This window comes from Macrobrachium nipponense, chromosome 33 (genome assembly GCF_015104395.2).
Source record: "Macrobrachium nipponense isolate FS-2020 chromosome 33, ASM1510439v2, whole genome shotgun sequence".
Lineage (NCBI taxonomy): Eukaryota > Metazoa > Arthropoda > Malacostraca > Decapoda > Palaemonidae > Macrobrachium > Macrobrachium nipponense.
Window position 1 is genome coordinate 41,030,452 of NC_087219.1, and position 15,669 is coordinate 41,046,120.

Sequence of the window (15,669 nt, forward strand, 5' to 3'; positions counted from 1 at the left end):
AAGAAAGAAGGAATAAACAAGCACTTGCAAAGAAAGAAAGAAATAAACACCTGCAAGAAAAAAAAGGAATAACCAAACGCTCGCAAGAAAAAGAAGTATAAACAAGCACATGCCACCTGCACCCTGCAAGTGCAACTTTCAAGTGTTTATTCCATGTCAGGGATCCATTTCAGGTGAGTCAGAGAGAGACTAAGGTGTCTGTATCCGTTTCAGTTTCGATTCTGGAATTTGTCGGTTTGTGCCAACGTTCCAGATCATGTTGATGGCTGTTTCTAATGGCGTTAGAGCGCCTCAGGTGAGTGCCACCTCGGTGGCCACGAGTTCGATTCTCGGGCATTCCACTGAGGGGTTAGAGATGTGGATTTCTGGTGATAGAAGTTCACTCTCGATGTGGTTCGGAAGTCACGTCAAGCCGTTGGTCCCGTTGCTGAATAACCACTGGTTCCATGCAACGTAAAAACCATACAAACTAAACAAACAAACTAATTGCGTTAGTTTGTGTATTTGCTATGAATTTCTAAATTCGTTGGTTTGTTAGTGTAATTTCTTTGAATTTCCAACTACTTTTGTTTGTGCATCGTCTTTGAATGTCTATTTTCCTTTAGTTTAGTTGTGTAATTTCCTTGAATTATAATTTCCATGAGTTTATTTGCGTATTTTCGAACAAACTAGCGTGGTTAGTTTGTTAGCACATTTTCTTTGAATTACTCTTAAATTGTGGAGGGTCGAATTACGACAGGAAAACAGAAGCAGAGAGAGATTTCCAAGGTTTTTCATATATACGTATATATATTTATTTATATGTATATATATATATTTATAAATAAGTATACAAATACTAATACACACATATATAAATATATATATATTCTTATTTGATCATTTTTGTGTAACTTTCAAAACATTAATAAATGACGAGATATATATATATAATATATATATACTATATATATATATATATATATATATATATATTATATACAATATCATATATACATTATAATATATATATATATATATATATATATATATATATATATACATATATATATATATATATATATTTTTTTTTTTTTCTTATTTGATCATTTTTGTATAACTTTAAAAGAAAACTAATAATGAACGAAGTGAGTGAATTTCCATCGCTGAATCAATGAAGGAAAATTCTGGTGTTTTTCTTTTATCGTTCGTAAAATCTTCCCTTTTTGAATCATAATTAAGCGGTATTGGCGTATTAGCCTTCCTGTGTTTCTTTCGAAAAACTCCGGACGTGAAATATTTAAAAAAAAAATTCTCATGTTCGTAATTTTGAATTGGTCAGGTACAGAGAGAGAGAGAGAGAGAGAACTATTAAGTTACTCCGTGATCGTTCTTTCTCTCTCTCTCTCTCTCTCTCTCTCTCTCTCTCTCTCTCTCTCTCTCTCTCTCTCTCAGACTCCAGCACTATGCAGCGAATCATCTCCCTCCCTCCTCCTTCCACCCAACCCACCCCCTCTCTCTCTCTTCTCTCTCTCTCTCTCTCTCTCTCTCACGATCAACAATTGCTTTCCCTTCTTCCTCCTCACTGAGAACAAGTGAACGGGGATTTCCCATCGGCCGGTCAGCACAGCAGCAACTCGGGAAAGTTTATGGTTGTTGTACGTGGATCACGTAGAAACAACACGCTGTTTGGCCGGCGGGTGTTTGTTTCCCCGCCGACAAACAACCTTCTGCGACGCGTGTTTTGTTCTTCGTCACAGAGATCGATGACATTCTTTGGAAATGCTTGTTGGTAGAGAGTGTAGTTATAATGTTGTGTATGTGCAACTCACATACATATATACTGTAGAATAAACATACATCACATACAAGCTCACAGGACATCATACCGTAGATAATATATAACATAATAGATATATATATATAATATACTATATATATATGTATGTACAGTATTATATATATGATATACATATATATATTATATAATAGTAAATATATTATATAGATATATGTATGTATGTATGTATCTGAATATATATGTAGTAATGTTATTTTGTGTAGACTATATATATATATATATATCATATATTATACATATTATATATATATATATATATACATATAGATATATATATATATCTATATATATATATATATATATATATATATATATATATATATATACACCCTACACATACACACACACACACACACATATATATCTATATTATACATACACATATGTGTATGTGTGTAGCGTAATAAATTACTTGGCATCCAATCGTGTGTGAAATGCAAATACTGTTATTCAAAGCATTCCAGCGAGTAAAAGTTCTATGTAAATAACGATGGCATAAAAAAAAGAAAAAAAAAAAAACTCGCCAACCCAATGCAAGAAAACACCGGCCTTAAAATCCTGATATGAAAGGAAAAACACGAGTCATGGTCTTTCTCTTTGTGAACAACGATGGATGGTATAACCTTTACAAAGTCATGAGAGAGAGAAAGAGAGAGACGAAATGCTATTTTAAAGGTTACACATTTGTCAGTCTATATTTTATATCGTCATCTTATTTTCATGGGGTCTTAAACTGCTTAACTTATACAAGTTCAGAAGAGAGAGTGAGAGAGAGAGAGAGAGAGAGAGAGAGAGGAAATGCTCTTTTAAAGGTTACATATTTGTCAGTTTATTCTTTATATCGTCCTCTTATTTTCGTTGGCAGTTTTACAACTGCATAAATTATAAAATTCATTCAGGAAGAGAGAGAGAGAGAGGAGAAGATGGAGGAGAGAGAGAGAGACGAGAGAGAGAGAGAGAGAGAATGCATCTTAAGTGTCAAAAGAAATTTGATGATGAGTATTGTGTTACTGTAGTTTCAAATTTATCTAACCTGATAATTTGTTCATCTTATTTAAAGTCCGCATATCCCTTAGAAAGTTGTGAATGAGAGAAGGGTATATATATATATATATATAATATATATATATATATATTCAAATATTACAAGTGAATTAGTATATACTTTTGTATAAACATGATTTAGAGCATTAGGATGAGTCATTCCAAAGGGTGTTTATATGTATACACATATGTATATTTATAATATATATATATATATATATATATATATATATATATATATATATATATATATATATATATATATATATAGTATATGTAGTTTAAGGACAGAATGAGTGTACCTTATATATAAACCTATCTTGCTAAAGATGATCTCTGCCGCCTTGTAGAAGACTGTGACGTCACAGGTCGTTTTGAGTTGGCAGAGGAGGATCCAACATTGTTTTCTAGTTAGGGTTTCAGATTCCCCAGTCTTGAACTAACTTGCTTGAATCTTCACCTGAAGGAGGATGTCCCATGGCGGGTGCAGGAGGTTTTCGTAGGACTTATCTATAAGCGGATGCGCCCAGAGGAGTCGATGTGAATGTCGTTTGTTTGGGAGATGGACAAATACGACTCTTCCAGTTCTCTGAAGAGTCATTTTTGAGCGATTTAGTGTGCGTTTATATATGTGTATATATATATATATATATATATATTATATATATATATATCCATATATATATATATATATATATATGATAACGAGCGCAGTTTTAGTAAAGAATTGTAACTTTTTTAAAATAAATAACTCCGCTAATCACCATCCAGTTTTAATGAGGTCCTTCCAGTATTGTACCATTGCACAGAACAATTGTGCATGTGATAAATTAATATATATGTATATATATACTATTTATTTATTTCTTGGCTGAAGCCATCAGGAAAAAGTACTTGGCACTGTTATTTTATTTTAAACTTTCCGAGAGGGCTTCAACTAGTAATCAAAATTACGTTCTTACTCTTGTGATTTATATAATATATATATATATATATATATATATATATATATATATATATTATATATATCACAAAATTATGTATGTATGTATGGCGTCTTTTTTATGTATTTCATCTTATCTTCACTCTGGTTTTAGAATTTTCCCACAAGAATATTTGCCCATTTTTTATAATGAGAAGAATAATTTTGATGATAATGATATCAATACTTGATGACTGACTCCTGACTTCATGGTTCTGTTTATTTATTATCATTATTAGTATCACCTCCTTAATAACTGATATTATGTGCCTAACTTGATCAGTATCATCTACATTTTCCTAGTGAGACAAAGTATCACCTCTTTATGTGAACACCCACTGACCTTTTGCACTTGCTCGTAAGGTAACTAGGTCACGTCAGGTCGATGTTCTGTGTCAGGTGAACGGGAATTCCAGTCTCTTAATCCTTAACCAGTCCTTTGTTCGGAAAGGGCATTTTATGACAAGTGATTGTGTGGATTCGAAGGCCTTAGCTCCCAAGTACCTCCATACCAAGAGTGCTTTTTGAATTTAGTTTGTTTGTTTGTTTGTCGAGCGATTGTGAGGTGCTGCCCTCTAATCTATTGACAGTCTTTGCATGAGGATTGTATTCCGTGTGAAGGATTGGGGATTCTGTACTTCTGAGGATTGTATTCCGTGTGAAGGATTGGGGATTATGTACCTCTGAGGGTTATATTCCGTGTCAAGGATTGGGGATTCCGTACTTCTAATCCCTATTCGAATTTCCATGATCTTTGTGTCAAGTGCTTTGGAATGTAGACAGCCTATACGTTTTAAAGTAATTCCAATTCTTAATAAATCCTACTTACAATGCCTAATCAATCCTATTTCTATCAAGAACTGCTTTGGTGTTAATTGACCAGGAATACTCCCTTCAAATCCTCAATCATTCCCAATCTTTGCCTATTTTCCTCCAATCAGATTTGTGCTGTACAGTTTGTCACGCGACTGGGAATTCCGTTTTTCAAATTCCTGATCATTCCTAATCTATGACTAGTCTCTCTCTCTCTCTCCGTTCCAAAAATGAGATTATGTACCATATATACTGTCAAGGAATTTAGGATGCCTGCCTTCCAATCTATAACTAATCCTGATTCACTTCAAAATACAATCCTCCCCCTTTGAATCCATAGCCATTCACAATCCTTAGCCAATCCTGATTCCGTCGTAAAGGGGAATTTTGTGCCATATCACCTAATGATGGCGGAAGAGTCACTTGGCCAAAAAAAAAAAAGGTAGGTGAAAGTATATCAGCCTGATGGATTATAACTTGGCACCACCTTTCCTTTTCTTTTAATGTACGACTTGGCAACATTCCTTTTCACTCAATTTTTTTTTTCGTTGCGAAACATAAACGGCAATTTAGGTGATGGATAAACGCTAGGGGTGTTTCTCGCGCTCGCGCGCGTGTGCGCACGAACATACGCATATATACTGTATACTGTATATATGGGGGCTAATATATATATATATATATATATATATATATGTGTGTGTGTGTGTATGTATGTATGTATTACATATGCATATATGAATGTCTGTAGTAAATGGCCAAGACAGACAATTTCAAATTAGTGCAATAATAATAATAATAAAATAATAAATTCAATAAAATAATAATAAATAATAATAATATTATAATAATAATAATAATAAAATAATAATAATCATATAATAATAATAATAATATAATAATAATAATAAATAATAATTTTATTATTATTATGGTTATTATTATTATATTATTATTATTGTATTATTATTGTTATTATATTAATTGTTTATTGAATTATTATTATTATTAAGTTATTATTATTATTAATGATTTATTATTATTATTATTATTATTGGTTATTATTTATAACCACTCTTTTCAAATGGGTGCATAGCTAAATTAACTTCAGCTAAGCATTTACTGTAAACTGAGAATTTAGCCAAAATGGTCAAATCTCGTTTTGGCTTAGCATTTAGCAAATGTTTATTTGAACTCTTCAGTTAGTCAAAACCAGTTGTGATTGAATATTTAATGGAAACCAGTTTCAAGTGACCAGTTAGTCAAAACCAGTTTCAATTGTGCTTTTGGTCAAAACTAGTTTCAGGTGTGGTATTGGGCAAAACTAGTTTCAGGCAGAAAACATGTCATTGGGTATATATTCGTGAAAACTGACTTTTAGATATATTGTTTTTCCTAGAATTGTTTTTGTCCTTGCTGTTCCTTTTTCTTAAGCTAACCCGGTGAGACCTGGGCATTACAGGAACTACAGATACTGTAGGTATTAAAAAACATTCCTTTTTACTTTCCCCATAATCCTTCACCCCTACACAACAGCCCTGCGCATCACAACTTATATCTTCCAATGAACTCTTACTTATATCACTGATTTCTGTAACTGGATATCATGAGTAAGGCTGATGTCCCTTAGGAATGGTAGAAGTTTAAACAGGCCAAGAGGCAATGAGATGTTTCTGCAGCGAAACATTGCACAATGAGGGTGTATTGATCTAGAAGTTTATTCAGGTAGGTATTTGTTACTCTTTCAAACACTGGACAACCTGGACACACACACACATACACACTTAACACAAAAGGAAGTCGTGGACTCGTTAGTGGGAAAGAGTGCTCTGTTCAGATGTAAGATTCACTGGAATAGCAAGGTGCCGGTATCCAGAAAAGCAAAAGCTTGTGGGAAAGACAGGGGCGAGTGGCCCATTGTATGCAGGGGAAGTGAGGGGTGAGTGGCCCATTGTATATGCAGGGGAAGGGAGGGGTTGTCTCACTGCCAAGCGGATTAACCGTCGGTGTAAGTTGGGAATTGGTTGATTTTACGATGTAAGTTTTCTGCACAGAGTGTCCATCCGTATTTCAGCAGTTGAAGCATGAATATTGTAGTGACTGTTTTATTACTTTTTATGGTGAAACTAAGCTTTGTAAATGTATGTACGTATGTATATTGTATATATTATAAATATTCATATATATATATATATACATACATATATACACGAATATAGATTATATATATATATATATACACACACACAATTATCAACAGTAATAGTAGTTCACTCTCTTATTCATCTTTTAACTGGTGAACCAAGGATGAAAATCAAGTGCAGAAAACTTACAAAATATACGCAGCGTTTATATATTCCTATCTATAACTTATAGGATACATTCACATTTAGGTTTACATAGGCCTTTAAAGGTATTTCACTTTCGAATAGTTTCTCGACCGATATTTCAGCTGACCAGTGATCCATCCCCCTCAGGGAGAGAGGAACGCGGTGATACTTATCTCTCTCTCTCTCTCTCTCTCTCTCTCTATCTTCGCTGCCTTCTCCAAACCTTCATTTCTCTCTCTATCACCTACCCTCTCAGACCTTCATTCCTCTCTCTCTCTCTCTCTCTCTCTCTCTCTCTCTCTCTCTCTCTCTCTGTGCTATAAGAGAGAAGTAAGTGCACGATGTCTTTTCGGATGGACTAACAAATCTTTGAGAAACCCTAATCCTTGTAACTCCTTGTAACTATCTCTCTATCTCTCTCACGCAACTAAACCCATTTACCATACTACACCCCTGTAAGTTTATGAATGAGCGTGCATACAGTCACGTTAACTCGAACGTGTACGCTTTGATAAACAATTTTTTTGCAAAAATATCCAGTAGGTAAAACGTGTTCATAATAGCGCTATTAATTACGTAATCTAAGCATAGAGAGAGAGATCATCTGAATAAAGAGATCAAGTACTGAAAATAAACTTTATAATCTAAAGAGAGATGAATATGTTTTTGAAAATAACAAATTAGAATTACAGTATATCTCTACTCATGTACCCCAAATTGAGAGAGAGAGAGAGAGAGTTACAAGGATTAGGATAAATTGCAGTATAGCTCAACTCATGTACCCCAAATTGAGAGAGAGAGAGAGAGGAGAGAGAGAGAGAGAGAGAGAGAGAGAGAAACAATTACAAGGATTAGGATGTCTCAAAGATTGTTAGTCCATCCGAGGAGGCATCGTGTGCTTACTTATCTCTTGGCGCAGGGGAGGGGGGGAGGGGAGGGGTGAGAAAGAGAGAGAGAAAGAGAAAAATGAAGGTCTGCAGAGGGTAGGTGATAGAGAGAGAGAGAGAGAGAGAGAGTGTGTGTTTGTGTGTGTGTGACTACTCATCCAGAAAGACCACGTCATCGGACCGGAATGAAATTACGGCAGCAGAAATATATGATATAACCTCGAAGGTCCAAAAAGGTTCCTCTGCCCCTTTGGAAATTGACAAAAGGAACTCTCAGGTGGTATGAAGTGGCCCAGGTAGGCACAACGGGTAAAAGTCTCTGGGGGTGGGGGGAGGGGGGGACGGGTGGCGGCTATCGGTAACTCCACTTTCACTCACAGTTAAGACCAAAATCAGGTGGCAAAAGCCGATGAGAGAGGTCTTTCCTCTCAGGTTATTTGCTGAAGTGGTTAAGATGTTTGTTTACGTTGCGTTCAGTATATATATATATATATATATATATATATATATATATATATATATATATATATATTGTGATACTTTTATAACCTTCCCCCTTGCAAGAGACTAGCCTATCAATCCCTTGGAGTTATATCCCACTGAAGGTCGCGCCGACTAAGAGATAAAGACTGACTTTTATTTAGATTTCTTTCAGAATCATCTTTAAATTACTTTCAGGGCAGTATTTATAACCTTTTTTTTTCCAAATGCGTATTTGCACATTCCTCGCGTCCCGTATAATCTTCCGTCTTTCTAGAGGCGTTGTGCCTATATTTCGGGGGTTAAGTTTATGCCCTAAATTTGTACTATACGTTCGTTTCAGCTTTCCTTCAAGCCTGGGCTAGTATGGGTCTTCGAGTACCCGTTTTCCACCGGTCATTGCACGCGCACATGAAGAGAGAGACGAGGGGGAGGAAGGAAGGGATAGAGAGAGAGAGAGAGAGGAAGGTTTGCAGAATCCAGGTGATATATATCATATATATATATATATATATATAATATATATAGAGAGAGAGAGAGAGAGAGAGAGAGAGAGAGAGAATGTTTATTGCTCAAATAAAATTGTTTTCAAACGACGGCTTATCTGTTATTATCCTCTTTTTTTCCCTTCTGCTCTTTTCTCTTTTCACTTGGTTCAATGGAAAGTTGTTTGGTCGGTTCATGACGTGTTCATGAGAATGTAGTAAAAGAGTAAAGAGTAGTAGAATAATAATAATAATAATAATAATATTTAATTAATAATAATATTAATGATTATTATTAATAATAATAATTATTATTATTATCATTATTATTATTATTATTATTATTATTATTTTAATTATATTATTATTATTTATTATTATTATTAATTAGTTATTATTATTCTCAAATTACGAAAAGAAACTGTACGTGTTAATCTCAAGTAGATAACAAACAGATGAAAAGGCAGATCACAACAAACAAACAACAAGCAACAAGTTCACACATAAGTCAATCTTGTAATGAACAATAAACAAACAACAGCAAAATGCACAAACAAGAAAATCTTGTGAGGAAAAAAATGGAACAAACAAGCAACAGTGAACAAACAGCAAAGTGAGAAGTGACAAACAATCAAATCATGTGAGGAACAATAATGAACCACAGAAAACAAGTTGGCAATCAAACAAATCTTGTGAAAAACAACAATGAACAAACAAAATAAATCAAGAGAACTAACAAGCAAATCTGGTAAGGAACAACAATGAACAGACAACAAAGCCTTTCGTGAACAAACAAACAAATCTTGTTAGGAACAACATAAACAAACAAACTATTAAATGAACAACAAGCAAATTTTATAAGGAGCAACAATGAGCAGGCAACAAAGGATTAAATGCATTAATAAGCAAATCTTGTGAAGAACAACAATGAACAAACAACATCATAAAACAAGTGAATAAACAAGCCAATCTTAGCGGAACAGAAGCTCGAGACCTGTTTATATAAAGAAGAAAGATCCACGAACAGGTGTCGCGTAGAGAGGACACCTCGGAGAGGTCCAGAGAAAGTGAGAATTATGCCGACTACCTCTTAGCGAAAGGAAGTGTTGGAGACTCCCTCCGGATCTAAAGTGGGGGGTGGGGGGGGAGGAGCATTGGGGAAGGGAAGCCTGGTGGGTTGGCTAGAAGTACCTGATGACATACAGTGTAACGGATTTTTTTTTTCTTTCTTTTACGGTGACGCAGTTGACATAATTCGGGAGCGCGGGAGAATGAATTTAAATTTCTCTATCATTCTTATTAGTTATGAAATTATTATCATTCTTAAAAGTTACAGTTAACGCCATTTAAGACTACGTAAGACTATAGTATTTTGTTTCCCCGTTCAGTTCATCTTGACCGACTATAAAATAAGATCCTTTCGAAATGTGGATATGAGCCGGGATTAAAAAAAGGGTCATTAACTCATTAAGTAGGTTAATGATGGGTCCCTAAGTAGGGCGAAAATGAAGGTTGAAATCTCTGGCTTCAGAGTGTAATGTCACACAACACATTTACATAGACCGAACATAATTTTTCTAATTGATTTGACTCCATAAAATTGCACATCGGAAGCCGTGGTCATAGAAATTGGTAAATTGTTTGAACAATTAACTGGCCAACACGTCGGAACCAATTTCTTTGTGCAATTGGCCCAGCACTCGATATTCTTCTGTTTTTTTTCGGGTCGTTCCTTGTAACATTTACTTTCGCTTTTAAGCGGCGAGTCTGTCATATGATCTTGTGAGGAGCAATCTCTCTCTCTCTCTCTCTCTCTCTCTCTCTCTCTCTCTCTCTCTCTCTCTCTCACTGATAGATTGTTTCATGATTCTACCGTATTCATAGTTTGGTGATCGGACTTGTTATATTAACGTCTTTATGCAAACATGTAAAACCCCTCAGCCTTTCTCTGCTTTAATATGAAAAAATTCCTTCTCTGCCTCTCTCTCTCTAATATCGAAAAAAAATCTCTCTCTCTCTCTCTCTCTCTCTGCAATGTAGGTAAGCCAGGGGCTAAATTCTCACTCTCTCTGCCTATTGTATTGTATAGCCACAAATGATATCTTTGTCTTCCTGACAAGTCATGTTCGAAACTTCAATCGCAGACAAAACACCGAATTCTTGAAAATAATTCTGGAACGCATAACGAAACCTGAGCACGTATTGCGCGCGTCTACTTTCTCTGGACTCCAGCAATAATAATTGCGATAGAAGAAAATAAATAGGGAAAATAACAATAACCATGCGTAACAAAGCGTGAGGTCTCTTCTTTATGGCTGCAAATGCAGGAAACGGTCACTTTTGCCTTCTGGCAGTTTTTCAGTGGAGCGAGTTGCCAGATTTTCCAGAACACTTGATAATAACAACACGTCGGAGGCTTTCTCTTTCACATTATTTCAAGTCTTTCATGAACGTAATCACAAAATCACATTCCATTGTTTTTTCAATCGGCACTTTAGTGTTGCTTGTTTCGTTTCACCGTCTCTCCCTGGAGGACTTTGGGAAAATGAGAAGCACCGCTAACGTTTCTGACTGTGTTCTTGAGGAACGTTTAAAATGTTTCCGCGTTGGGGGGAAAGCATGCTAAATTACATAAGACGGTTTGCGTTAGCTGTGACGTAAAGTGAGTTGTTTTTTTGTGGGGTTAGATGTAGGTTTGTTCAATGTAACTCCTCTTCAGGTGCTAAGAATGTAGGAGGAATGTAATGCTGTACGTTTTTCTAGGAAAACATTTAAAATGCACTCGCGAAGTGGTACAAAACCAATCATCATATTCTTCACAAATGTAAATAAAATTCCCCAAGAGAAAAAGTTCTCATTATTTTGCCACAAGAATATCGGCATAACAATGACGTTTAGATATCAAACAAGCACAAAAACTTAGCATTTACAGGGATTCATCTGCATCGGTGAGACACAAAACTACAGAAATTTATAATAGAATCTTTCTAAAAAGTCACAGACACCAAAACTTAGACAAAGGCAGGGAGCCCTTGGAATAACACAGAGGATTTACTAAACACCAGGATTCAGTAAGGGGGTTCCTTTATATATAAAAAAAATCACAAACTTAGGCATAAGTAGGTCTAAGGGAATCCAATAAGTGCATTGGGGCAAGACACACTAACTCAGACATAGGTCTACGGAAATCCGTGAAAATGTGTTGTACACCAATTCTCTACATAAGACACGAGACTTGAGCATAGTCAGGGAGATATCCTTCAGATCAAGAAGACACGCAAACTCATAGGTCTACGGGGATGCACACTGACGCACACCAATTCTCTAGATATTTTTCGGAGGAGCAACCGCCCGATTGACCTACCTGGAACTATGTCGGACGCGAAGTGTTGCTCGACCGAATAGACAGGTCACCATTATAATCTTGGCTAAGCAATACTTTCACTCTCACCCGCTCTTTGCAGGACTCCCTCCAAGGGCTGCTGCCCGCCCTCTTACAGCTCTACCTGGAGGAGGGGGTGAAGGAGGAGGAGGAGACGGTTGGTGGAAGGGGTTGGGAGAGGAGATAGAAGAGAAGGGTGGGGTGGGGCGGGTGCAGGAGGGAGGAAGCCACGGGAGGGCGGGCGAAGTAGGATCCTCCCATCTCCTTTTACTCATTATCCTTTACCTTTCTGTGCCGTATCCTACTTTTGCGACTTCAAGGCCGAAAAGGATGTTATGAATAGGCTGACCCCCTGAAGGGTTCTTCCCTCGTCCAGTAACTTTGTTTTACATGGGAAGAATGAGGACGCACGCGCGCGCGCGAATCCCCATTCGTCGAAAGCGAGAATTTCTTCATGGGATGGCCGAGGTGAAGGATTTTTCTGGGCTGAAAAATGGGATGTTTTTTGCGCTATTTTTTTTTTCTAATGTAACCCGCCATGAGAATTTATTTGTTCGTATCGGTCTGGGTATATCCACTCACGGACAAAAGAGGCGGGACTCTCTCTCTCTCTCTCTCTCTCTCTCTCTCTCTCTCTCTCTCTCTCTCTCGGAAACTTGCAACCAACCTTACCGGTTCGGTGCAGGTGGTCGCAATGAGTACCTGAATTCAAAAGAGTAAGTAAAAGCAATTTTGCTTGGAGATGTTGTTTGATCGATTGATTTCATGTCATATATCTGGCGTTATACCTACTAAGGTAAACATTTGATATAAAAAAAAATATAAATTAATCTCTCTACAACAATTTTTACCTTGAAATATTGGCTACGAAGGCTGCCAAAAAAATAAAATAAAATGAATAAATAAATAAATAAATAAATAAATAAGATAAAATCCATATAAGATTAAATTAAATAAATCTTAAAAAGCAAGTAGGTCTACCCCTCTTTTCTTTCTCTACGTCGTCGAATTTATTCCATTTCATGTTTTCCCTCTTCTTCTAACTTTATATTATCTCTCACAGTCAGCTGGGTAACTGGCTTTATTTTCTCTTGTTCTGGTTTAAGCAATTGATAATATATATATATATATATATATATATATATATATATATATATATATATACATATATATATATATATATATATATATATATATATATATATATATATCTATGTTATATATATATATTAATATAGATATATATATATATATAAATATATATTATATATCTATATTATATATATATATAATATAATATATATATGTATATATATATGTATATATATTATATATATATATATATATATATATTATATATATATATATATATATATATATATATATATATATATATATATAGTTTCATACATAAAAAATGGTGAGTGAATGTTGCCAATTTTTTATTTTGATTTTGAATATTTTTGTCTTTCTTCTCTCATTTATCTAATTTATCCCACTTCTCTCTTCTAACTGCTCCTCGTATCTTTTGTCTCTCATTTATTTCCTCTCGCCGCAAACCGCACCATCATGGAACCTCATCGTTGACCACTTAAACAAAAAATTTGAATTTTTGAGGCAAATAATCATGTATGGGTGACTTTAAGGCATCGTGTAGTACTTGAAGGAAAGCGAGAGTGAGTCTTCCGAGTGGGGCAGATTCACTTGCTTTATATTCTCGGGCATTCCACTGAGGGGTCAGAGATGTGTACCTCTGGTGAAGAAGTTCACTCTCGACGTGGTTCGGAAGTCACGTAAAGCTGTTCGTCCCGCTGCTGAATAACCACTGGTTCCAAGCAACGTAAAAGCACCAAACAAACAAACTTGCTTTATTTTGGTTGATTTTCGCCTTATATTGTTAACGCTAGGTTAAGCTGGCCTTATGCCTTCACAAGGTCTATCTATATAGCTGCAGTTGAAGTAGAGGAAAAGTGAACTGCGTTACAGAAGTCAATGAGTGGGGCAGACCCACTTATTCAATTTTTATTGGTTCTAGTTGTTTGTTGAAGCTCCTTGTTAATGCTAGACTAAGGTGGGGCCTTATACCATCAGAGTGCCTATCTATTCAATTGTAGTTGAAGAAAAGGGGAAGTGAATAGCATTGCAGGAGTAAAGTGAGTGTGGCAGACTCACTTATCTTATTTTTGTTGTTCCTGATTGTTTGCTGAAGCTCCTTGTGGATGTTTGATTAAGCTGGCCTTATGCCATCGTAAAGTCTATCTCCTTTTTTTTTTGAAATTACCAGTAGAAGCTTCTTGTTAATGCTAGATTAAGCTGGCCTTATGCCATCGTTGAGTCTATCTCCTTTTTAAAATTATTAGTAGAAGCTTCTTGTTAATGCTAGATAAAGCTGGCCTTATGCCATCATAGAGTCTATCTCATTTTCTTTTTTTTAATTACCAGTAGGAGCTTCTTGTCAATGCTAGATTAAGCTGGCCTTATGCCATCGCAAGTGTAATCTCCTTTGAGCATTCCGTCAGACATTGGAGTGTCTTGAAATATCAGGCTGCTATATGATATGCTGAAATCAAAATATCAGTTCACGGTGAAAGTCTGGTCGAGAGAGGAATTCAGGGATTTCCGAGAGATGAGAAAGCATTTTTCCACCATCGTCGGTTGAGAATCATATACGGATTCTGGGTCATAGGCAAGCCAGAACTAAAAAAGATACCAGTTTACTAAATAAAGTATACGAAAGCAACTCAGCATTCGAGGCTGGCAATGAAATCTCCACCCAACCAATGGGTTTCCTTTTAGAATGTAGAATTTAAGCTAGAGGCCAATCGCTGGGACCTACGAGGTCATTCAGCGCTGAAGGGTAAATTGACAGTAAGAAGGTTTGAAAGGTGTGACAGGAGGTAGACCTCGCAGTTGCACCGTGAAGCAATTGTTGGAGAGGGTGGAAAGTAAGATAGAAGAAAGAGAATATGAACAGAGGTACTGTCATAGGAATGAAAGAGGTTGCATCTAGTGGCCGGAGGGACGCTGCCAAGTACCTTAATCAATGACCCCCGTAGCGGGGCAGTGCCGTCAGTGGACCTCATGCGGTGCACTGTAGTCATTACTTAAGGTTCTTTGTAGCGTGCCTTCGTCTCCTAGCTGCAACCACTTTCGTTCCTTTTACTGTACTTCCGTTCATATTATCTTTTTTCATCTTACTTTCCACCCTCTCCTAACAATTGATTCATAATGTAACTGCTTTAAGGTTTTCCTCCTGTTACACATTTCAAACTTTTTACTGTCAATTTCCATTTCAGCGCGGAATGACCTCATAGGTCCCAGTGCTTGGCCTAAATTCTATAATCAACTCAACTTGATTAATGCCTACAGTGCACCACGTGAGGTGCACAGACGGCACTACCACCCTACGGGTATAGGTTTCCTTTG

At 35.9% G+C, this 15,669-nt stretch overlaps 1 protein-coding gene across 1 annotated transcript in view; it reads right to left on the reverse strand.

Moving 5' to 3' along the window:
• LOC135203111 (uncharacterized) overlaps positions 1–12,362 on the reverse strand; it is a 38,291-nt gene extending 25,929 nt beyond the window's left edge. Inside the window, exon 1 of the mRNA XM_064232744.1 lies at positions 12,226–12,362. Coding sequence (XP_064088814.1) covers positions 12,226–12,278 — 53 coding nt within the window. The 5' untranslated portion in view covers positions 12,279–12,362. The remainder of the gene's footprint in view (positions 1–12,225) is intronic.
• Between the last annotated feature and the right edge of the window lie 3,307 nt (positions 12,363–15,669).